This window comes from Eretmochelys imbricata, chromosome 16 (assembly GCF_965152235.1).
Source record: "Eretmochelys imbricata isolate rEreImb1 chromosome 16, rEreImb1.hap1, whole genome shotgun sequence".
NCBI lineage: Eukaryota > Metazoa > Chordata > Testudines > Cheloniidae > Eretmochelys > Eretmochelys imbricata.
The window spans coordinates 23,260,414-23,286,814 of NC_135587.1; the positions used below are offsets into that span (position 1 = coordinate 23,260,414).

The window sequence follows — 26,401 nt, forward strand, 5'->3', positions numbered from 1 at the left end:
TGTGTCTGGAAAGTCATTGGGCCATGGAAACAGATGCAATTCTCACGAAGTTTCTCAGCCAAATTGGGAACTTATTTAAAATGTGGTTTAAAATCACAAGTTGGATGTAAAGAAGTTCTAAAGTGGGTTTTAATGACAAAGCAGCCTAACTCTGACTGATGGTATTTGGTGGGTATGCACAACTAGTCAGAATTCCAGGTAGGGGGGTGGTAGTAGCAAAACAACCAACTCGGGGGAGAGAATACGATAAAATTGGCTTCCTGCTCCATATTATTGCTGGTTTCAGAGTAACAGCCGTGTTAGTCTGTATTCGCAAAAAGAAAAGGAGTACTTGTGGCACCTTAGAGACTAACCAATTTATTTGAGCATGAGCTTTCGTGAGCTACAGCTCACTTCATCAGATACATACCGTGGAAACTGCAGCAGACTTTATATATACACACAGAGAATATGAAACAATACCTCCTCCCACCCCACTGTCCTGCTGGTAATAGCTTATCTAAAGTAATCGTCAGGTTAGGCCATTTCCAGCACAAATCCAGGTTTTCTCACCCTCCACCCCCCCACACAAATTCACTCTCCTGCTGGTGATCGCAAAAAGAAAAGGAGTACTTGTGGCACCTTAGAGACTAACCATTTTTGACACTGAGGTTAGCATTCTACAAAACACAAGCATCAAGACTGTTGCTGTAACCAAGGCCCTACAGACTACAAGACAAGACACAGAAAGATAAGAGGCCCTGGGAGAGCCAGAGGAAGGAGTGTACGGTTTATCTCTTGATCCAGTCCTTTTCTGTGTGTGCCATATGGACCTCATGGAAGAAGTGGGTCTGTAGAAGAGATCAAAATGAGGAAGGGCTTTCCATGCACTAGGGCAGAATAGTAGAAGGCATGAAGGCAAAGGGGGAGAAGGAAATTATGTAGAGGATCAACACCCTCCCACCACTTTGAATGAGAGTCTCAGTAATTCTACAAAAAGAAAAGGAGTACTTGTGGCACCTTAGAGACTAACAAATTTATTTGAGCATAAGCTTTCGTGAGCTACAGCTCACTTCATCGGATGCATTCACACTCACTAGGCTGGTACAAGTTGTTCTGCTTTGCCATTTACATCCATTTCAGGATTAGTTTGTACCTGATGCGGAATTTATGCTGTGGCTTACATCCTAACTGACTTTGGCCCACTGCCCTTCGTGGCTGCCTTCTCTGCGAGCTCCTGAGGTACAAAAACAAATGGGCAGACGTCCCCCAGGTGCTCCGCACTTTTGTTTCTCAGCAGACACTGCAGATATACCACAAACCCTGGAACATGACTGATGAGGAGAGCTTACATCTAATAACTGCCTTGGCATGGCTAGTTTCACAAAATTTGTTTGCTTTATTTGCCTATGTGCAGTTAGGGGTCCCAAACCCCTTTGGCTGACAATACTGTCATTCACATTTCCACTTCCTAATACAAAAGTTACATGAGGATATTATAAACCCAAGCCTTTCACATTTTTAATAAAAATGACAATTAGATTGGCTCACAAGCAGCAGAGAAGCTATTTAGAGCTACCTATTGTTCAGTTTCATCAGGGTCCCGAGTACATATTAAAACTCTAATAGAGAAAAAAGTCATTTTTAAAATAAATGTCATCGTTTTCTAAATGTGCGGGTTTTAATTTGCTTTTTAACACTCTTGCTTCCTTTATGGGTCCTAGGTGGGAGTCTGTTTAGCTCTGGCTCCCCTCCATGCAGGTTTATCTTCATTCAGACAAGTATCAGACATAAGGAGTTTATTCTTCCCTTGTTGTGTGCACATAAGTTTCATTAAGCTTATTGGAAATTCTATGAATGCATAAAGAGGCCCCTTTAGAGCTTCAAAAGAGACTTGTGAGATATACCAAAAACTAGTCTACTGTATGTGGTTGGTATGTAGAGTAAGACAAAGTATAAAGCTGATACTAGTGGGAATAAAGGTAGCAATCTAGTATAAATATTTTAGGTCCAACTTTTCTGCCCCTGCAAAGCTGAGGGGAACTGTATTCTTAGATCACAAGCTTTTTGGGACAGGGATTGTGACTTTATAGGAGATTATACAGCACATAACACTATCAGGCTCCAATTCTGTTGGGAGCTTCTAGGCACTATCACAGTATAAATGTTTAATAAGAGTAATACATAGTAATAATACTCTGCTTTAGATAAGGGAATTCTGCAGAGCAAGGAACAAAATCCTCACTGCTAAAGCACAAGTAAAGAAAAGAAGATGAAAGGGCATTAGTTGGGAAAAGTACCAGACTGGCCAAGATGGTCAAGAGTGACTAATGATTTTTGGGTGTCCAACCTGAGACACCCAAGAGAAGCCAGATTTCCCCAGTGTCCTGAGAATCTACTCTAAGTCTCAAATTGGGCGCCCAAAATCACTAGTCACTTTGGAATAGTTTGACCTCTAGTCCTATTTATCCACACACAGTCCAATGCAAGCTTGTCAAGATGGAGTAGACTGGGAAAGACTGAATGGTCCATTTTAATTACAATAATGTACCACGAAATCCCCTACTTTGAAGGGCTAAACCCCATTAGTACCTTAGAAGTGAAAGGTTCCATATCCCATTATCATTCTCCTGCATTATCAAGCCCTCACGGCTTTAGGACTAAACTCGGAACCATTATAAGCAATTGCATCTCCACAGTCTTCAGTAAGTAGCATCTGCTTCCATGAGAACTGAACTAGCCCTTAAGGCCCAGCCAGAACAATGTGAAGAGACTAAACAAATATTCTTACTATTTAATAAAACGGCAGCTCCCCAAGCTTCCAGTCAGGACTGGGAGGGCTCACGGTACTGGACACTGGACATGCTCACAGACAGTAATTCCCCTTTCCCCAAGCAGCTGACATCTAAGCAGACAAGAAACACAGGAAGGGGCGTGAGGGAGCCAATTAAATGGATATCTTTTTAGGGACACTTGTTGGGGAGGTGCTAGTTTTCTAACTATATAGATAAATCAGGACTTTTCCCAGCTGCCCTCAGCCTAGCCACTAAACATTTGCTGATTTCTTGAAGACATCATGGCAGAAGTGGGTCTTGAGAAGGGATAGGACACAGGAGAGGGTAGCAGTGTAACTGATCATTGTCATGCATAAAGGGTGTCACCTGGGGAAGTGTGAAGGCAGTGGTGAGCAGAGCAGACAAGTGGCAACTGAGGCTGGCATAACCAACAGAGCCCAGAGGATGAGGCAGCAACACAAGAAGAGAACAGATTGGTTAAGTAGGAAGAGACAGAATTAAGACAAGAAGCTTGAACCTGGGTAGGTGGTAAAGGGGGTGTCAAAAGCTGATCTGCATTTTGTGTGGGCCAAGGAGGGAAATGGAGGCGTGAGGGAAGCCAGAGAGGAGGAGGATGTTGCAAGCTGGAGTGTACAGAAAATAAATCTCTCCCCCATCTCCTTGTTCTGGTCAGCAAAACACAGAGAAACACTGAGAAACAAACCAACAATCTGTGCTAACACAACTACACGAGTAGACTGGACAGATTTTGCTTATACACAGTAATTTACGATGCAAACAAAACATGAAAAACTAATCCAGAATTAACAATGGGCCAGATGGTAATGCTAGTTTGAAGCAATAAACATGAAAAACAGCTTCCTTCTGCTACTACTGATCAATTTCCCTATTTAATAATGCAATCAAAAAAGGCATGTTTCTGCTACCACACATATTCAGCATTAGAGATGGGGTTTCTTTTTCTGTTCTCTTCTTCTTTGCTTAATCCAGCAGCAAAATTTCAGAACTCATTTAAAACATGAGAACTCTTAGCCCTTAAAATGATAATTAAGATGAATCCTTACCCACAAAGGTTCAGATTTAAGCCTCGCTCTCTATTGCCAACAAAGCTGTAGTAACTTAGCTGCCATCTGCAGTACCTTGATAGGAACACCTACCCTTGCTGCTCCAGTGAATTTTGTTATTTAATGAATTTCTCTTTTGAAAAAAAAAAAACAAGCTTTTTGATATCATTTAAATTTGGAGCCAATTTAACAGCTGAGTTGTAGTGTAAGTTCCTGCTACAACGCATCATACATCCCTTGCTCATCACAAAGCCAAGGACAGAGAATGAAGAGCTGTAGGGTGGAACGGGCTATCTGAAAAGTAAATGAATGCAGTACTTGGATTTTACCAAAAGTAACCCAGTTGGGGAGCAGAATTCACCAACAAAGCAGCTAGACATATCTGTTTGGAGCTCTTGAATTGATGTCTGTTTTATTAGCTGTGTAAATTACTGTCTGAATGCACGGTGCACCAAGTTATGCTGGAATGGAGACCTCACTGGGAGTGTTATTAAGGATACTATGGATTTGGTGGACCTGGATGAGGCATCACAGCATCTACCTATGTGAACATAAATGTAAGGCACTTCAGCATGTGCATTAACAGGTGATTGGCAAGTGCCTTGAATTCAGTGCAAGGCTGAAGACAAAGTGCCGTCAAACACCAGATGAGTTTGCAGGTGCAGACGACAGTAAATGCACCTCCAAAAACCAAAATTACACTTGCAAAACTGCAAGCACAAAGAAGAGGCTTTGTGAAACCCAGGTCCAATGAGGACCTGAAAACAAGGGTGACCTATCCTACACACATGAAGGGAAGCTAGTATAGAACTAATGGGCCAAATTCTGCAGTCAGATGCAGAGGCACTGTTCCCACAAATTTTAGTGGAAGCTGGATGTACATTTATAAGGGCAAAATCTATCTAGAAACAGGAACTTACACACTCTCCCAGTATGGAATGGAATTACCTGATTCTCTTTGGTCTAGTCCCATACTATTCCACCTTCTTGTGATATCGATGTACAGAATATCCACGGAAGCCATTGAAAAACTGCTGTTACTCAGCTTGCAGTTCCTGTTAAATATAAACCAAATAAAGAAAGAAAAAGTCTGATTACTTCCAAAGTTAGCTAAATTGTGGGAAGGGAACTGGGATAAAGGGTTTATCCAGGCCAGATGGGCAACTATTAAGGCACACAGAGCTCAACTGAAAGCCATGGCCACCTAGCTTGCTGCAGATATCAATCAGATTAGCACTCGTTAAATGTACATGGGCTATAACGGAGAAAGTCCTGTATGGTCTCACTTACAACATCACGTATACAACCAGCCTTCCCATTTGCTCAGAGCACTCGGACACCAGCTCTGATAGGGACTAGCTATCAGCAGATCCAGTGTTGTGGATACTGCCACACCTCTAAGTAAGTTGTGAATGTTCAATGTGTTCAACTTCATTTCAATATCCTGAAAACAACAGGATGAACAAGCTGCTATATACGTTTTTCAATCAGCTGGGTTTTGCAGGAGATAACCAAAAAATCCACTTACTATTTCTCATCAAAAATATGGCTTGACCAATTGTTATGACCTGCTACCCTTTAAAAGAGGGGTGGGCAAACTATGGCCTTTTAATCTGGCCCTCAAGTTCCCGGCAGGGAGCAGGGTCAGGGCCTTGCCTCGCTCCGGCGCTCCAGTCAGGGAGTGGGATCAGGGGCTTTCCGCGCAGCTCCAGGAAGCAGCAGCATGTCTCCACTCTGGTTCCTACGTGTAGGGGCAGCCAGGGGGCTCTACACACTGCTCCCGCCCCAAGCTGCCCTCCCTCCCCTCCCATAGTTCCCGTTGGCCGGGAACTGTGGCCAATGAGAGCTGCAGGGGCAGCGCCTGAAGACTGGGCGGCATACAGAGACGCCTGGCCGTGCCTCCGTGTAGGACATGGCACTGTGTCCGGGAGCAGCTTGAGGTAAGCGCCACCTGGAGCCTGCACCCCTGGTCCCCCTCCACACACACACCCCAACCCCCTGCCCCAGCCCTGATCCCCCTCCCAGCCTCTGAATCCCTCGGTCCCAGCCTGGAACACCCTCCTGCAGCCCAAACCACTCATCCCCAGCCTACCCCAGAGCCCACATCCCCAGCCAGAACCCTCACCCCCTCCTGCACTCCAACCCCATGTCCCAGCCTGGAGCCCCCTCCCACATCCTGAACTCCTCATTTCTGGCCCCACGCCAGAGCCTGCACCCCCAGCCGGAGCCCTCACCCCCTACCCCAATTTCGGGAGCATTCATGGCCCGCCATACAATTTCCATACTCAGTGGCCCTGAGGCCAAAAAGTTTGCCCATCCCTGCTTTAAAACAAACAAAAGGAAGTTTTGTTTCTCACAATGCACAGTCAACTGTGGAACTCCTTGCCAGAGGATGTTGTGAAGGCCAAGACTATAACAGGGTTCAAAAAAGAACTAGATGAGTTCATGGAGGATAGGTCCATCAATGGCTATTAGCCAGGATGGGCAGGGATGGTGTCCCTAGCCTCTGTTTGCCAGAAGCTGGGAATGGGCGACAGGGATGGATCACTTGATGATTCCCTGTTCTGTTCGTTCCCTCTGGGGCACCTGGCATTGGCCACTGTCGGAAGACTGGATACTTGGCTAGATGGACCTTTGGTTTGACCCAGTATGGCGACTCTTATGTTCTACCCTCCTGGAGTTATTATTATTATGAGTCTACCACTGAATGATACTCACTGATCCATTTGAAATGCCTGTATAAAGCTACACAGAGTATCTAAGAGATTGATCCTGCAAGATGTTTCTGCTGGAAAATATTACGTGTTTTGCTGTTTCACACTTCCAAGTAGCTTTTTAACCCACTTAGCTATAAGAGAGATGGTAATGGTTCTTTAGAGGTAAAGGAGATCTAGAGTGTGGGTTGAGCTGTTCTAGGTACCCTAGGTGCAGCCAAGCATGGGCTTAGGCTGTATTTCATAGTATTTCATTTTGAGTTCCTTTTGTGAACAAACTGAACCCACCGAAAGAAAGTAAAGCTTTGATTGGCTACAACTCGTGAGGACAGTTTGTAACCACCTGCTCATTACACACACACATTGATATACCTTCCATTTCATTCTTGAGGAAAGGAATCTAGCAAATGCTCTGACATGGGCAACAAGAACAGAATCTTTTATAAATTTACTAGAGGATTGTTGGAAGAAGGGCACAGAGACTGGAGAATTCTGAGAAAAATCTAGATTTTACTGATATTAGAGCTGAATTGAAGAGACACCAGAGAACATGAAGGAAGACATTCTTGCAGTGAGGTATGTTAGGCACCCATTGTGGGCCCACTTGCCCTGCCCAGATTTCTCTGCAATTTCTATGTGGCATGAAGAATGGTCTGCAGCTAAAGTCAGAAACCATTCTCTTAATAACTGACCACAACCATGTTTGTACCTGGCTTTGATTTGCCACATCACTCCTCGGTCTTTCTGAACGGATTCTGAATGAGCCAGGTCAGCGTGCAACTAGCCTTCACGCCTATGGCCAATGAGACGATCCCACATGCCAAAGGCAGACAACATCACACATCACTGACGAATGCCCTGACAACATTTGATGGTGGTCTGAGGGCTCTGTACTTCGCCAGTGAGGCTGCTGCAAAATGGCTTTGCAAGTTCAACATTCAAGGACAAGGAGAAGAAGAAGAAGAATTATGGAATAATCTTTCAGAAGAATATCTATCTGTCATTTATAGTGAAACGTTTATACTATGCTCGTCACCAAGGTATCTAAATCAAGGCTTTATTCAACAGTAAAAAACACACTGTAGTGAACAATCCTGCACTGGCCTGTGGATGGAGCAGATGCCCCACAGTCTTTTCTATCTATATAACTCTATTTGTTTTTATTCATTCTTGACTGCTAAGGGCATCTGCATGGAAAGAGGATCTCTGTATTTTAAGAGTGCATTTGCTCCTGCTGCTTATTTATTTTGTCATAGTCAATGAAAGACAGAAAATGGGATATGTGTACCATAACTGGAACATGTACAGCCATTAAAAAACAATGAAAATGACAAAATAAAAGTATATGAAAAAATAAATTGAATTCCTTGCCACTGCAAGTTGCAATTTCCTGATGCAAATCATTAGTGCACAGTGTAACAGTGAGCAGCATTTGGAAAGCCTCCCTCCTGGCTGGGAACAGCAGGGTATACACCCACAGCTAGGGAAATCACCCTTCTTCAATATCTCCTCTTCACAATGTCTCAATCCAAACACACTCACATTCCTCTGGTTTACTAGAAATTAAACAAGTAGATCTGGACTATGAAAAATACTAACATTTGTTAGAGACCATCAACTGGCAGTGGAGTAAAGGCCCAAGTGTTCCTACTGAATAAAGCTTTGGACCACAGGTCAGTCTATGCCCATCTTCTTTTAAGGATCTTACCTTTCTAAAAAAGCTAAACACGTATCTAAATAACAAGTATTGTAAAAGGAAATTATCTTTGTCTCCAATGCTATTACTTTCCTCATTTGTGATATCTGAATTATGTTTGCTACAATGTCCCAGAACTTACTTTTCCACATACAAATATGGGAGGAAAAAATAACTCTTCAATAATGTCTGTCCCCAACAGATTCAATCCACAATGCCAGCTGAACTGAGTGACAAGCCTAACCACTTCAGAACTGCCGTTTGTATAAGCAAAGATCCAGATTGACATTTAGCTGGATGTTTTCAAAGCAGCACAGGCAGGTACACAATCATTCTATCTGGAGCTTAATTCTTCAAAACAGCAGGCAGGAGTTTCCCAAAAGGGTGAGAGGACAGGTCAACGTCAGCACCAGGAGGTGTAATAGACTCCCTTACTCTGAACACCCACTTGTACTCTAGATTCCCTCCAACCTTCTCACACCTGCTCCATCCAAGTATAAGGGAGTCTCAGTTGCTCAAACATGCATACTGAAGAGCTGGAAAATGGAGCAAGAGGGAACAAGTTAAAGCAAAATGGAGGCTTTAAAAAAATAAACTAAACTAAGCTCTACGAATAAATTCTAGATTCCTGTTTAACTATTTTAGGAAGCCAGTCATACGAAACTAGAGTCCTTCTGCTCTTCCAGCTTGTTCCCCAGCCAAACGGATAATCCTCAATTTGTGGCATCACAACAGTTTTCATGACAGCTAATGCCACTGTCACAGACAGCAAGTACACCATCATCCAGTTGCATAAAAAGGGTACTTAATAAATGCTGACGTACACTGTTCTTATGCGCATAGTGAGACAGTGATTTAGGTGAGATAAATACACTTAGATATTCCCCATTTTACCAGAAGAAAAAAAAATATGGGGCTTGCCAGATATTAGCATAATTCACTCAATAAACTGCTGACTCATGTAGCACATTTCAAGAGATGGACACTGTGAAAACGAATTAAGACAGAGTATATTATGTTTATTTCCCCACTCTGTTCTGTTTTGGGAGGTACAAGTTAGAGTATCCGTGTTGCCAGAATATAGTGCAACTATATGGCTCCTGCAGATTATATCTACTGTATTTTCAGAGAAGGAAATATGATCAAAAAATTCATTTATAATGAGGCAGAATTTAAAACAAAAAGTACCTACAGAGAGAGGCTTGTTAGTAACTACAAAACACTAAATCCACCAGCCAAATAGCTTCGGAAACTCAGCTGTATCCAACGCCAAAGGAAGATAAACACAGATTACCAGAGTGTCCTTTCATTTTGAAGAGCTTTTGATACTGAATGCTAAATTTTGAAAAACATTCCACTCAGTAACAATTCTGTTCATAATATTTGAGCAATTTCTTCTTCCCTCATTTACATCAAAGGATACTGGTATGAGAAAAATACCCAAGATTTTATTTTTGAGACCTTCTGCTCAAGCTGCTTGTTCCTTTAAAGAGACAATCCCCAATTTAAGGAATGACAATTTCTACAGCTGCCAATGGCAATGTCACCTATTAGCCATTTCCTTTTCTTTTCTTGTTAAATACCAAGACAAACTGCAAAAAATGGGAACTCTCTTCTTGTTCCTATTAACAAGAATTCAGGTAGGGTGTCCCCCAATCCTATGCTTGTGACACCACAGTTCACTACCATGCAAACAAGTGTGTTCTCTAATACTGGATGAAGCGATCACTAAAGGAATCAGAGCAATAGACTGATTATAAAAGAAGAAAGCTTTTGTATTATGCACATGTATTTATTTCAGTAATCAGCAATGACAAGAAGGAAAATACAGAAGGGTGTGCAGCTGTTCAGCAGGATTTGGGGGAAAATGTTTTCTCTGGTCTTAACTATTCTATCACATAAACACAAGACTAGCAGTGCTATTGGATAGGTCTGGGAGATCTTAAATCCTTTACTACTAACCTTATAAATGTTCTGAAACCTGTTGGTCCCAACTTCATTGTCCCTTTTACTCCAAGGAATCGGATAAACAATGCAGCCATTCTGTCCACCAGTCGCAGATAGTTGAACTGTTTGGCATACTTTGGAAACACTTGCTTGAGACAAAGGGAGGGTAAGCTGGCTTCAGGATTTTTGCTGATATCATGTTCCAATTGGTCTGTTGATCCTGGTTCCAATAGGTCGTCTTTTGTGTCTGATGAATTCTCAGACAGTTGAGATCTGTAGCACAAACAGTAACTGTACCTTGTGAGACACTGTATCAATCCACTATGATTCTGTCAGCATCTTTATCATTAAAACCTATTTCCAGGGATTTAAAATTCATTCTGGGCTGGAAAAAACCATACAAGCAACTCTGTTCAAAAGTAGAAGATTAAAAAACACTCAGCTGAGCTGTCTAAGTTTCAAGAAGGAAAAAAGGATTTCTGGTTTCGGAGACCTTTATACTCATACTACTAGATGAGTAGGTAAAGAGAGATGGGCCAGTTTTCAAAATCTGCTGCCTAAAGTTAGGCACCTAAATTTATATTTAAGCACAAAACTAAATGTCCTGATTCTGAGAGCTACAGAGTGTCCATAAGTCCCATGTAAATGAAAGGGAGTTTGGGGTTCTCAGCACCTCTGACAATCAGACAACTTTTATGTAGGTTTGAACATTCAAGGCTGTATCTCATTTCCTTTTTTAATTTTAAAGTGAATTTCCACATTTGTCAAAATGCTGGATTAACAGCTCTGAGAATGTCAGCCCTGCATTCATCCAAAGACCAGGGACAGCATGAGCAGTGGCAGAGCAAGCTTCCCAACACGCTCCACTGATGTGCTTCCACCTGGACATGGAGGACCCACTTCTAGGGTGAACTGTTTTTTCACTCTCAATGCCAGTTCAGTCTGTCATTTCTGCACAATCTGCCATCAACAATGCCAATGGAGATGGTGGTTTTTGTGACATGGACCCTGGCCAAGGCAGAAAAGCCAAAGCAGGGACTGCTGGACTTTCAGGAAACTCTCTACAGTTTTGGGTGGACTCTCTCTGGCATGTGCTGTTTAGCTGTTTGCTCCAACCCTCTCCCTCCCTCAGTCTCATTGCCTCAGCAGCACTCTTTTTACCCTCTTCTCCACTTCTTAGACCCCCTAATCTCCTTCCCTTCAGCTGATCCCCTCTGAACTAACTCCCCACACATCCCCAAAAAATCATGGAACTAACATGACGTTTGCTGCCATCAAATTATTCACTCCACTCGTGTGTTATCCCTTTCCCCTACCCTGCATCGGTCTTGTCTGTTTAAATGTAAGCTCCTGGGGCAGGGTCTGTCTTTGTGTTTTAGGTTTGTATAGCGCCTATCAAAATAGGGTCCTGGCCCATGACTAGGCCTCCAAGGTACTACAGAAATACATATAATAAATCATAATAATAAAATGCTGAACCAGTACCCAGCATGACATGATGGGTCATGATGTGGATGGAGGATGAGCTGAAGCTGAAGTCCAGACAATTTCTGGTTTCAGAGTAACAGCCGTGTTAGTCTGTATTCGCAAAAAGAAAAGGAGGACTTGTGGCACCCTAGCGACTAACCAATTTATTTGAGCATGAGCTTTCGTGAGCTACAGCTCACTTCATCGGATGCATACTGTGTGCATCCGATGAAGTGAGCTGTAGCTCACGAAAGCTCATGCTCAAATAAATTGGTTAGTCGCTAAGGTGCCACAAGTACTCCTTTCCTTTAGACAATTTCTGGTTATTGAGATCCTATGACACTTTTTGAAAGAGTGATGTTATTAGCCTAGGTTTTCTGGGCACAGTCTGTTTTGGTTAAGAAGATCCCGCCTATTGAAAATGAAAATACAATATTCTTCTTCACTTCTATTCCTAAACTATCATGTGATGGTGCTGTGAGCTGTTAACATCTGCGACCTTTCACCCTAGAGTTAGGTGAATTGATTCCCATGGATAGTTATGCAAAGCATTTGAAGGGTGAAAGGGGCTAGATAAGAATGATCCTCTATTGTCAATATGGTTACCAGGGAATCTACAAAACAGCCAGGAACACAACTTTAATACCAGTTACCTCTGGCACCCAAAGTTGTTATTTGGAGGCAGAGATGATTAAGGTCTGGGAAGAAGAACAGAGCTCTGGTCTCTTTTGTCTGCCTCAGTTTCACTTCATTGTCACTATGTGAATGATCCAACAAAGGATTCCATTCTACGGCATTGTAAGTCCCACCACTATCATGTCAGTGCAAACTTTCCCACTTCTGGGTGTACATATACCAGGTGTCCTTCACAGCAATCTCATTTCCCCCAGCTCACTGTGGTAGGCTTCCATCCAATACCTCAACCTTTCTGAGTCTCATTTTTGTATTCCTTGTTACCTGCCTATGTTTATCCTAACAGCTCAGAAATATTTCTAATTATTTGTGAAAAGTACTTAATTGGGTAGACAATGCAGGACTAATGTCACAAATCACCAAAGGAAATGAAACCCCACACAGAAAAAAAATTCATGAGTTCTAAATTAATTAACTTTCTTGGACTAAAACAGTTCAATCCACCTATTATCATAATGTATTCTCTACTTCAGTTTTCCATGGTCACAAACAGAATGAAAATGTGATTTATAACAAATTATATCTTTTTCTTAATGCAGAAACATTATTATATAATCCATCTGAACACTCTTGTGCTACAAATCATTTTATTATTGCAATATCTGATATCCCAAAGTACATGGCATCAAACTGAGATAAGAAGAGCGAACAATTACATCCTTCCCCAGTTTTCACAAGCAGAAGATTATTCAATCTTTAGGCAACACTTTTCCTATAATACCTTAACATTTAAAATGAGGTCTTCTTTAGTTCCATTTACATAGTATGTTTGCATACAGTAATATGCATTGATTTACAAGATGAATCCAGTTTATGTTCTTTAAAAAGATCAGGTCTCTATAAATAGATTGGCTCAGTTATTTTAATGTCAGCCAGTGATTCATCTATTATTGTTACAAACTTTCAAAATTATACAGTGTGAAGATAACAATATTTTAGACTCGCTTTAGCGCTTCACTACTTCAAATTACAAGATGCTCAGTCAGTAACTGCCAATCTAGGCCCTTTGCAAGTTTATAGAAAACAGAAACATCTTCATATCTGGATGCCCTCCAGAATCTAGAGGAGTTGTTTCATTTACAAGCAAGATCCCTATATATTAAGGTACACAGGGAGAGATTACATGGAATTTGGCCAACTTATGCCTGTGACTTTATTTAAATAAATAATCACACACACAAAATACAGATATGTTTAAATTTTCTTATATCTCTGCATGCACTTAACGTCACTTCAGTAAATTACGAGGCAGAGAGCTCTAATGAACTAAAAGAACAGTGCTGGGTGCACCCAGCTACTGAGTTCTAATTGTGTCTCTGCCAACGACAATGTTATGTGGCATTCAACAAATTGGTTAACCTCTAAAAGTCCCAGTTTCCTTATCTGGTGAGAGGGGGGAAAAGGTAGGTTGGGGTGACAATATTTAATTACCTCCCTCAATGGAGTGTTTGTGAGGATTAATTAATTAATTAATGAACGTTTGAACACTTTGAAAACACAAAGCTCTACCTAAATGCTAAGTGCTAGCCAGCTACTCCTACCACTGCCAGCACAGTGATAGCAGAGAGCTCCCATCTCCACAATACGCTATTTTTCCCACTTACTTATATTTAATTTCTCACCCATTTTGTCCTAACATAGGAAAGAACAATTCCTCCTTGGCTGCCTGTCTGATGAATACCTCAGGGAATTCCCTCCCCCGATCTCGCACTGGCACAGTCCTTTTACTGCCTCGCTCAAAGCAGGACGCGACGGTGCTAATAACGCTGGTAATCAGTCTATAGTAGCACTCGCGAGACCAATGCAGGAAGAACGCCTCAAAATTCTCAGTGTAGACAAGACCCTTGCAGACAACCTACAAGCTCAGGCTCCAGTTCCAACAGCAAAATGTTTGTATCAGAGGGCAAATTAAGGTGTTAAAAATGTTTCTTAAAAGCAACACTTTCTCACATATTTAAGTCAAAGAGAAGAGGTATTTTATGAACCATTAAAAAACCCCTCACCTTTGTGCAAAGAAAACACACAAGAAATTCCTGCCCATCAAATACTTTTCCCAAAAAGTGGTAAGAACCTTTAAGCAGGCACTTAAATGAAAATCTCATCTCTGCCCTAACTATGGGTATCCTGTCAGCACGGCTGAACTACATACTGTACTGTACATCTTAGCCTCCCTGTGGCCAGCCTGACCATGGCATGTCTGGAGAATGCAGCCAACTGAAACCCTGCATATTTGCATTAAGGGCATGCAATTCACCCAGCTTCTGCCCTAGATTTAAAGCCAGCAGGAGAAAAGTAGAGGAGTAAACCTATGAGTATAAGCAACAGAAGCCTGATCATTTGCGTGAGCAGAAGAAAACTATCTCCAGGTGTCAAATCCTCCCCCACAAAATGTGCTACACAGATGACTATTCTGCCTGAAGTTTGCCACAGGTCTGTCTGAGGCCTCCGTCTGTTTTAGCACGGGGCGTCTGGGGTCATTTTACATGCAGAGTCAAAAATAAAGGCAAACTAGCACAGAAATCCTCATATTTATATAAGAATTATAATCTCATTACTACTCCTCATTATAGCTACAGGTATATAGGAGCTAGGTATTATCATTATATCATGCCCATGACATATTTCAAGCTTCAGCTGCTTTTTGTTTAAGTCCTCCTTAAACAATTTTTCTTCTTACAAGGGGCAAATGCATTCAAATCTTCCCTTAAAACACCTTGTGTTTTCACTGATAATTCACCAAAAACAAAGAAAAATTTCCAAAAGTCAAAATCTGCACCACCTTCAAACCTGGGCTTCTACCCTGCCAACCAGTGAATTGTGCATGGGCTAAATTATCACTGGTGTAATCCAAATGACATTATTGTGAAAACAAGAGTCATACTAGAAAAAGTTTAGGAAGTTTAACTTTAGGATTCCTATTAGATTCTTATTAAATATTTGTATAATGATAGTGCTCAGAAGCTTCAGTCAGGTCATGTGCTAAGTGAGACAGCAATACATATGAACATATGGTCCCTCTTCCAAGGAGCATACTATCTAAGAAAATATTCACATACAGTACAGTACATGTATCAGCTTCAACACCATATTAAAAAAGACAACGTGTGGGCAGTGCTGTTATTTTTTCCTCAAAATCTCTTGCATACACTGTCACAATACATTATTGTGCAGATCGAGGGACATGATCATTCCCCTCTATTCGACACTGGTGAGGCCTCATCTGGAGTACTGTGTCCAGTTTTGGGCCCCACACTACAAGAAGGATGTGGAAAAATTGGAAAATGTCCAGCGGAGGGCAACAAAAATGATTAGGGGACTGGAACACATGCCTTATGAGGAGAGGCTGAGGAAACTGGGATTGTTTAGTCTGCGGAAGAGAAGAAAGAGGGGGATTTGATAGCTGCTTTGAACTACGTGAAAGGGGGTTCCCAAAGAGGATGGATCTAGACTGTTCTCAGTGGTAGCAGATGACAGAACGAGGAGTAATGGTCTCAAGTTGCAGTGGGGGAGGTTTAGGTTGGATATCAGGAAAAACTTTTTCACTAGGAGGGTGGTGAAACACTGGAACGGGTTACTTAGGGAGGTGGTGGAATCTCCTTCCTTAGAAGTTTTTAAGGTCAGGCTTGTCAAAGCCCTGCCTGGGATGATTTAGTTGGGGATTGGTCCTGCTTTGAGCAGGGGGTTGGACTAGATGACCTCCTGAGGTCCCTTCCAACCCTGATATTCTATGATTCTATGATCGTATCTTTCTTGTTATTGCCCAGTTCCCTAAACAAAAGCTGAGATAGATAATGATGTTCTCAAATAAATGTTACGTGTTTATTCAGCATGATCAATTTTTACGTTTTTTCCTCCTTTTGGCATTTTTGGATATAACTGAAGGTTGCTATCATTATAAGTTCAGAAAGTCTAAAAACTGATGGTAATTACTTGGCACCTACTAAGCATACTCAAGTTTTCATCTTCTTTCCAATAGTTTTTTTAAGTGCCTATTATCAAGAATAAGTTAAATTCACACTAGGGTTCTAACAAATTACTGCTTTTAGTACACTGATCTTTTGTGTTCCTGACTAGATTTAGTGCACCTCAAAAGTTCAGTTCAAGTACCGAATAACAATCAACACAGCCATTAGCCACCTACAGCACCACAAAAATGATCAAGTCAGACATACAGTAAATCTGTACCGCGACATATTCAAATGGTTTCAGAAATGGAGCAGATTTCCTTAGCCCTGTTGCAGCCATTATGTGCTCACAGTCAACCTTAACACACCTGTCCCTATGTAATTATTTCCCTTCCTCTTCTTTTCTGCTAACTTTTCCCGAAAGATGTGACTCAATTGGCAAATCACATTTTGCCCTCTTTCGTTGAACTCCTTTTTGTTCTAGAGCTTTTTAAAAGTTCCTAGTAAAGTCTCAGTGGCTTCTGTGTCACACAAACTGCATCATCAGAAGTCATGCTCAAAGTGGAAAATGGCTGCAGCTCTTTCCAAAGTAAGAACGTAAACCAAAAGCACCACCACTCACTGCATGTATTCAAACTGCTATAAAAAATATTGGGTGAAATTTTCAAAAGTGCCTACATGACTTAGGAGCCTATGTTCCATTTACCTTCCCTTTTGAAAATAGGACTTAGGCTCCTAAGTCATCATGGCTTTTTTGGAAATGTTGCCAATTATCTAATTAATCCTCATACCACCACAGTGAGTTATGTAAAACTCATCCCAATTTTACTAATGGGGACTGAGACACAGAGGTTAAGGGTGGAATTTTCAAAAACACTTAGCGTTGGCGTAACTGTCCTCCCACTGAAGTCCATAGTAAAACTCACAGAGATGTCAATGGAAGCAGAGTTAGGCCAACACTGAGCATTTTGGAAAAGCCCACCTTAAGTGCCTTAACCAAGTCAACAAGGTGAGCCAGTAGCAGAGATGCAGGTTAAAACTAGGGAGTTCCCATCTTCCAGACTCCTCCTTAGTCCACTAGACAATACTACTATCTAACCTGCTCACCAGGGCATACTTAAAAATGATTTCAATGCACCAGTCTGAATATTTTCTCTCTAAGGATTGCACTAATGTCATATGACAGGATGATATGCCTATTGTATTTATATAGTGTATGCATTTTAAATCTGTTGTAAAAAATGAGGCAACTCCCAGTATATTACACATGTATGAATGAGGATGAACTACCACCATCAAAACAGAGCCCATCTCTGTGTGTCATTGAATGTCATGATCGGGTCCCTAAAGTATAATACATATCTAGAGAAGAGCTAAGTAATTTTAGCTCTCATCCCTATTAAAGTGCATGTGCCACACACATAATAACAAATATAAAGATGGGGGTTAGATAACCAGTGTTAGACGTAACAATGGGCCCAAAAGTGCTACCAGAACTAAAACCGCGCAACTAACTAGTAATACGGTATAACACTTTTTGCTCCTAGTGATGTATGTCCACATTTATGGCAACTTTCCTTGCAGGAAAACCGGTTGCACTAATCTACTTTATATATAACCAAAAATGAAAAAATATAATTACTAAGATCACATCTATTTTCTAAACATTTTTAGGGACAAATTTTCAGACCAGCTTCAAGTTGGACTCTGAATTTATGCACACATTTTACACTTGCAAATGTCTGAGCTGCGAAAGACAGCATCCAACTGCAAAAGCTAAATGGCTGAGCATCCACATTAGACAGTGCAGTCAATTGCAATCACAAAGTGAAAATTTGTCCCTAATGGTTTCCAGAAACAACACTTAGTTGCCAATCACTGGCTCGTGGTACTTTTCTTTCACTTTGTAAATGTAAGCATCTTGTTAGAAGAAACTATAGAGTATACTTTGTACTTTCAATGAGTTCACAGTAGTTCTTCATATCAAACATTTGTGTCTAGCCTCTCCTAGTGCCTAGTAATTGTAAATGCCAGGCCATTGCCTGCTCTCATGAGACTATCATGCTAGGTTACACAAAGCATCTGTTTTTGGAACAAGACTGTTTTGTGAAAACTCTAGAGATAATGGTCTGTTTTTTGTATATATGCAACCACAACGTGTTCACTGAAGCTGAATATTTCTATATGTGACCAATTTCTTAAGAGACACAGGACTCAAAAATTCTAACGAAGTACACGATAATGAAGTGCACTCCTATATGTTCCTCATATTCTCTCTGTAATACCAGAATCTACAGCAGTTAAATTGTTCCCTGAACCTAGTGCCTGTAGAGATTGTGCTTAATCCTGCAAGGCGGTTCTTTTCAAAATTTCATACATATGGATCTTCCCATCTGCTAGATGGTAACCTGCAATTTCTCATCAGCAAGTTATTCATCTCCTGTTGGCTACTGTAAAATTGACTGGAATAGGTGTGCTGGCACACATACCAACAATCCTCCTTCCTGTGTAGCACAGATGCTGTGGATTCTATTAAATCTGAGAGAAGTTGTGATATAAAAGACAAGGATAAGATTCCCATCATCAAATAAATAGGGACAATGTACCAATATGGTTAATAAACAGGCTTTATACATAGTCTTGTGAATATCAATAAGCAGATATAATGAAGCAAGAATAGTGAGCTCCATCAAATAAGAATTCCAAAAATGTAAGCTTGTCAACTAGGTGATCCCACTGACAGTCCCAAATATAACGAGAAATGTTATAACAATCTCTGGTGTACTCATTGTAGACAAGGGACCAAGCAAAAAGACTCAAGATTCCCTGAACGAGCCAGAAGAGTTCCATCACAAAAGAAAAGCTACAGTTATTTCCAGAATTCCCACCACATTGGGATTCTAATTGCTGGCACAACTTAGAAGAGTTGTTCTCCACAGCAATATCCAAAACTGTAAAATTAAGTGAATAAAATTTAAATAATAATAAAAAAATAGTGAAAACAAAGCTTCTTTTCTGGCTGGTGCTGGAGGAATAGCTGGCAGGAGATTGCTATTGTCTGTCCAGCAAGCGGCACAGCAGATAAGGATAATGTTATATTTGTTTTCAATTAAGTAAAGCAAAAATTATCACTAGCTCTCTTCTCTTACATGGAAGATCTGGTGGTGGTTGCACAGAACACGGCATACTCTGCAGTTGCCAAAGAGCATACATAAATGTACGCAAGAAACAGAAGAGATATACTCTATACAGGTTTACTGTTTTCTGTTAAAATATTTCTTCAGGAATTTAATAATCCCAAATTTTGATTTTATTGCAACTGGGCCTCAAACTAAACTTTTGCTACTCCAAAACCAAAACAAACGGCTGTACTTGGCTTACAACAGTCATAATTTTGCTTTCATTTTAGCCCAGTCTTTATGGCTTCCAGTGAACTTTTGCTGTTCTGAAAACACTGCATACTTTTTAACTGCAAATTCAAGATTATCTCGAACTGTACATTCATCTGTTAGTGTGGCCAATTATATTTTCAGTTTAGCAGTATTAAAGCTTTGGTTTTGTTGCAATTTCAGTGGCTGTGCTAGCTGCTAGCTCTTTACATTTAATTTTCAGAGGGAATCCTCAGGAGCCAGTTGTTAGACTGATCAACTGTGGGAGAAATCAACTATGCCAATGCTTATTGGTTTGTGTGGGTGGCTGACTTCATATGCGGTGTAGCTGAAGCATTGCTCATCATATCTCCATGGTTAAGAAAAAGAGGTATGGCCTGCTGAGACCACAGCTCCCATCGTGCAATCTTGAGCTGAAAGCCCAGACCTCCTTATTAAAAATTATGGCTACCGTATGCCCCATTTTATGGAAACTTGGGTGTGGCCCTCAGTTTTATAATCAAAGGCCTGATCCTGTCAGGCGCAAAGTCCATTCTGAGAATTTTGTGACTAATACGTCAATTTCAACTTATTTTCTTTTACAAAACAATAAATCTGGACGTTATCAAGACCAGGAACAAAGCCTTCCAGGAGAGAAGCAGGAGACAGCAGGGAGCCAGAGGCTTAAAGGCAGGCCCCATGAGCCTCGACAGCACAAGATTCAGGTCCTGGGGGGGGATGGGATCCCAGACTTGTGGGTAGAGATGCTACAGATCTTTCAAAAAAAAGTCCAATCATGTCATGAGCAAAGATCGACCTGCCTTGGAACGGAGGATGGAAAGCCAAGATAGCAGCGAGGTGGACCTTGATCGATGACAGGGACAAAACTTGGGAGTTTGAGGTGCAGCAGATAATACAGGATCTCCTGCAGTGGGGCCTGCTTAGTCCAACTACCGCACACGTGGGTGGGCGCACACCAAGAATGAATCGACATGAGCAAGCACTTGAAGAAGAACAAAGGGCTGCTTGTTCTTACAGATAGGATTAAGGGGTTAAAGATGGAAAAGACCTATTTAGAGTGTAAGCTCTTTGAGACAAGGACTGTCTAGTACTCCGGGTTTGTACAGTGCCTAGCACAACAGGGCCCCAGCATTGGTTGGCTCTTAGGCACTGACCTAACAAACATGATTATTACTAATAACAAAATCTCCCTGAAAGTGGAAGCTATTAGTCTCCAGAAAGGGGACATTTTAGATCGTAAACTAAGAAGACAACAAGAAAAGGAGTACTTGTGGCACCTTAGAGACTAACCAATTTATTTGAGCATAAGCTTTCATGAGCTACAGCTCACTTCATCGGATGCATACTGTGGAAAGTGTAGAAGATTTTTTTATACACACAAAGCATGAAAAAATATCTCCCTCCACCCCACTCTCCTGCTGGTAATAGCTTATCTAAAGTGATCACTCTCCTTACAATGTGTATGTTAATCAAGTTGGGCCATTTCCAGCACAAATCCAGGTTTTCTTCTCCCCCCATTCCCCTCACACAAACCCACTCTCCTGTTGGTAATAGCTTATCTAAAGTAACCACCCTCCTTACAATGTTTATGATAATCATGGTGGGCCATTTCCAGCACAGATCCAGGGTTTAACAAGAACGTCGGGGGGGAGGGGGTGATAGGAAAAAACAAGGGGAAATAGGTTACCTTGCATAATGACTTAGCCACTCCCACTCTCTAAGTTAATTGTATCCAATTTGCAAATGAATTCCAATTCAACAGTCTCTCGCTGGAGTCTGGATTTGAAGTTTTTTTGTTGTAATATCGCAACTTTCATGTCTGTAATCGCGTGACCAGAGAGATTGAAGTGTTCTCCGACTGGTTTATGAATGTTATAATTCTTGACATCTGATTTGTGTCCATTTATTCTTTTACGTAGAGACTGTCCAGTTTGACCAATGTACATGGCAGAGGGGCATTGCTGGCACATGATGGCATATATCACATTGGTGGATGTGCAGGGGAACGAGCCTCTGATAGTGTGGCTGATGTGATTAGGCCCTGTGATGGTGTCCCCTGAATAGATATGTGGGCACAGTTGGCAACGGGCTTTGTTGCAAGGATAGGTTCCTGGGTTAGTGGTTCTGTTGTGTGGTATGTGGTTGCTGGTGAGTATTGCTTCAGGTTGGGGGGCCGTCTGTAGGCAAGGACTAGCCTGTCTCCCAAGATTTGTGAGAGTGTTGGGTCATCCTTCAGGATAGGTTGTAGATCCTTAATAATGCGTTGGAGGGGTTTTAGTTGGGGGCTGAAGGTGACGACTAGTGGCGTTCAGTTATTTTCTTTGTTAGGCCTGTCCTGTAGTAGGTGACTTCTGGGAACTCTTCTGGCTCTATCAATCTGTTTCTTCACTTCCGCAGGTGCGTATTGTAGTTGTAAGAATGCTTGATAGAGATCTTGTAGGTGTTTGTCTCTGTCTGAGGGGTTGGAGCAAATGCGGTTGTATCGCAGAGCTTGGCTGTAGACGATGGATCGTGTGGTGTGGTCAGGGTGAAAGCTGGAGGCATGTAGGTAGGAATAGCGGTCAGTAGGTTTCCGGTATAGGGTGGTGTTTATGTGACCATCGTTTATTAGCACTGTAGTGTCCAGGAAGTGGATCTCTTGTGTGGACTGGACCAGGCTGAGGTTGATGGTGGGATGGAAATTGTTGAAATCACGGTGGAATTCCTCAAGGGCTTCTTTTCCGTGGGTCCAGATGATGAAGATGTCATCAATATAGCGCAAGTAGAGTAGGGGCGTTAGGGGATGAGAGCTGAGGAAGCGTTGTTCTAAGTCAGCCATAAAAATGTTGGCATACTGTGGGGCCATGCGGGTACCCATAGCAGTGCCGCTGATTTGAAGGTATACATTGTCCCCAAATGTAAAATAGTTATGGGTAAGGACAAAGTCACAAAGTTCAGCCACCAGGTTAGCTGTGACATTATCGGGAATAGTGTTCTTGACGGTTTGTAGTCCATCTTTGTATGGAATGTTGGTGTAGAGGGCTTCTACATCCAACATTTGAAGACAACATTTGATCTTAGCCAAGAGGCCAAAATATGGGTTACAGAAAATTATTATTATTATTAAATAATGTCAAAATAGAGGCATTGCTGTCGGGTTCTTCAATGTAGCTCTCACTTAGAATTTCCTTTCTTTCTTTCTCTAGTCAACATGGCTGTAAACCACCAAGCTCCTTTGGGAACCTGGGTAAAAATGTCTGAAAACCAATTTACTATTTGAAACTTGTATTAGAATAGCTCTTAAACACAGTTAGGGCTTAAAAAGTTTATCAAAAACATATTTCTTTTTCCAAGCACTATTGGATGTCTCATACACCTTAGAATGAAGGATTTTAATTCTTAATAGATTTTCCTAATGCAGTGATCAGAACAACTATACTTAATTCAAACCTCCATTGTTAAATCTTGAAGTTGCATTAAGTAAAAAGACAATTTAGTTCTTTCAAAGACCTTTTGTTGTTTTTTTATAGTACAATAAAATTTAGTTTTAATTTGTTTTGTATTAGCATTTACTTTTTCTCTCGGATTGTTACAATATATTTCTATTTTGATATGCTGTAGAGCTTAATTATATTAATAATATTATATATTCAAACTGTGAGGAAAAGTAATTCAAAGTGGTAATGATGAGGTCTGAGAATTTTGCATTTTAAACAATTATACACATGCTAAGAATAAACCATACTAAAGTCAAAGGCTTGTATGAGCAACCTACAAGCATGAGAGTTCTCACCCACATCTGTGAAATTTAATCAGCATAAAGTGGCCTATTCTACATGCTCATATTAACCACAAACATGTTCAAAAAACATATTCAAAGCTCAATTTTCAGTTATTACCCTAGATACCAAAATTGGTAGTTTTACTTTCTGGAGATTTAATCCCTTCAAGTTTTACACAACCAATTTCTGTTCACTGGTTGACTTAAATATGTGGTCTTAATGTGGCTAATTAAATAAAGCTACCTAGCTAAATGTACCAGAGCCAGACACACAGTCAGCTTAAGTTTGATCTGCATTTTTTTGGCCAAGGAAACAATGCACAACATATTTTCCTACCCTACTGCTAGATAAATTTTCCTTGTTTGCAAATGCATCATTACATTTTTCAGCTGCCATCTGCCATTTATGCAACACAAGGGTAAACTGGATGACATAACTCCCAAAGGGTCATTCAATCAAGGAACAGTGTGAGCACTGTCATATGTGCATTAATGAAGAGGAGAAAGTATAAAAAATTTCCAGAAACAAAGGCCAAGGAGAGAGCAATCACACAGACAATTTATGGCAGAATTTCCTTTTCCATTTCCACCATTATTTCAACAACTAATTGCAAAATACACATGAGCACAAGACATATCCCATTTTTCTAATGTTGCCTGTGAAGTATGGTACAATAAACTAAAGAGGAAACACAAACTCAAAACCTGATGTTCAACAAGACTCCTATGCAACATTTTCCATCCATTTCTCACCTGCTCCAAAAAGCAACTTCCAAGCAATGCCTCATTCAGTCCTTGATTCTGGAAGTCCCTGCATTATTGCACAAGGTTGTTATGCTGCAGTGTCAAGTGTGACTGGATGCTATGCATGGGCATAAGGCTAAACACAAACCATAGTTAGATACGTTTCAGGCTTGCTCCACAGCCACTCAAATATGCAGGATAACAAAGCAGTGGGGTACAGGGATAGAGAATGGGTGTGTCTGAAGGGACATGAAGTGAAATCAACAGGAGTTAGGTCACTGATCTCAATGGGACCAAGATTTCATCCACGCTGTTAAGCACTGTCCTTTATCTTGGCTCACATACATACTCTTACTGATAGGTAGAAGTAACCTGGGGGTTGTTCTCATTAATGCAGGGGTGGGTTCCCCTATATTCTTTGTTCTGCTCATCACCTTGTGCCTGGATGCAGCGTGTTACACACCAGTGCTGTGCAGGGTCAAGCCTTGAGATTCATTTTTATGTAAAATTACATTGCTCTGAGAGCATGAACAACTTTACAATAATTCAAACTACCAAGCCACAAAGCTGACTAATCAACCAAAGAAGGAACTCCTCCTGCCATACAACATCCCGCACTATGCTGGCACTCTCCCTCAGTCTAAACTCCAAGCAACAATTGAGCCTTGCAAGCATACCCTAAACTTCAAACTGTCTCTGCTGGACCAAAAGTTGGAACAAACTCTAGGACTTCAGTCCCCTAAAATTCTTACCAACCCCCCTCAGATAGATAGAATGTCCCAGTTGAACTCAACTGCCAAGATGGTGCATATGGAAAGAGGCTAGTTTTAATGTGGTGAAGACTCAAACCATACCTGCCTTTTTAGACCAAAACCGACTTTCTGAATTGCTTCTGGAAGTGCACTGGTAGCTACACATGCAAACATGCCTACTAGACTTGTTAATTACACATTTAACATACTTGCTAGAACACTGTGTATTGCAATTCAAATTCTCACTACCCCACTTTGAACCTTGATAATTAAAAAAAAGGAAAGAAGGAAATTAGATTTCCTCTTGCTGTGGTTCTTAGCCCTGGGTGCGTCATGGAAACAGCTTATTTTATCTAATAGGTTGATACATATATCTAGAGCTTTCAGATCATTCTTCTCTTGGTACTGGTGATTAATAACATTCTTTGAACACAGAAGCAGTAAGATGTGTTCGGATGCCATTACAGTGAAGTTTCATAAAGAACATTTTGTGAACAACAGAGATCAGAATATACTTTTTAGGGAGTGCTCTGCAGGATGATGGTGCTGGTGAGGAATCCACCCCAATGGAACAATCTGGGGCAAATCCCCAGGAAGAGAATCTTGCAGAGATTTCCTCTCCTTTAGTCCCCTCCTCCTGGGTTTCCGGCCAAGGAGAACTGGGGCAGGGCACGGCAACTGAGCCATATATTTTGAAGATATTATTTAGAATTAATTGTTTTGACTGACATAGTCGAGTTGGGCTAAATGAACAAAAGGTCAAATATCAGGTAATGCTCATAGTGGCATACAGAATAAAAACAAAGTTTAATTTACATATTAATGTCTGACCTCAATACATTAATTTCTGTAATTCTGTAGCTCATGACAGATCTCTCTTTAGAAAGGATCAACAGTGGAGAAAATATTAACTACATCTTAAAAAAAGAATTTCAATTTTAAATAAAGCTTATGGAAATGACATCTAAGACTACTTATCTTTTATACATGATTACTAATTTATTAATGTTTTTTCCCTGTCTGTGTTATATCCCCTTCATTCTTACTGGCCTTAATCTTTATGCAAATACAAGTTGCTGAGGGACAAACAAATTTGCAACTACTAATTAAAGGTTTCAAGATTCACAACATTGTGTATACCAGTATCTAAAATTTAGCTGTCAAGTTCAGAGTAAAATTGGGAACGAGTTGCTATATTAATATATCCAAGAATGCTCACTTGGTGTATTTCCCATTTGGGGCATTGCTAGAAGTTAAGATTAAGCAATTTTTGCATCAGCTGACTGTTACTTACCTAATAAAAGGAAATGCAGTGTTCTGGATTCTTAAGCTTTAATTATTCCCTCAGTTGAGCCTCTATTCTCAATGCAATGGATATACTAATATAGCTCAAAAATGCTGGAGATTTTGCATGACAAATGTATGTACATTCTAACATATTGTTGTAGTATTTGAGCACCTCCCAAGAACTGAAAACAAACAATAGTATCTATAAA

The 26,401-nt window shown here is 40.8% G+C and overlaps 1 protein-coding gene across 3 annotated transcripts in view; it reads right to left on the reverse strand.

Annotated features, from left to right (window-relative positions):
- TTLL11 (tubulin tyrosine ligase like 11) overlaps positions 1-26,401 on the reverse strand; it is a 112,990-nt gene that overhangs the window by 11,831 nt on the left and 74,758 nt on the right. Inside the window, exons 7-8 of one of the 3 annotated variants that reach the window (XM_077836000.1) lie at positions 10,211-10,468; positions 4,787-4,893 (exon numbers count right to left, since the gene is read on the reverse strand). In XM_077836000.1, the coding sequence (XP_077692126.1) occupies positions 4,787-4,893; positions 10,211-10,468 (365 nt within the window). Of the gene's footprint in view, positions 1-4,786; positions 4,894-10,210; positions 10,487-26,401 lie in introns of all 3 variants that reach the window. The other 2 variants (XM_077835999.1, XM_077836001.1) reach the window with 2 other exon arrangements.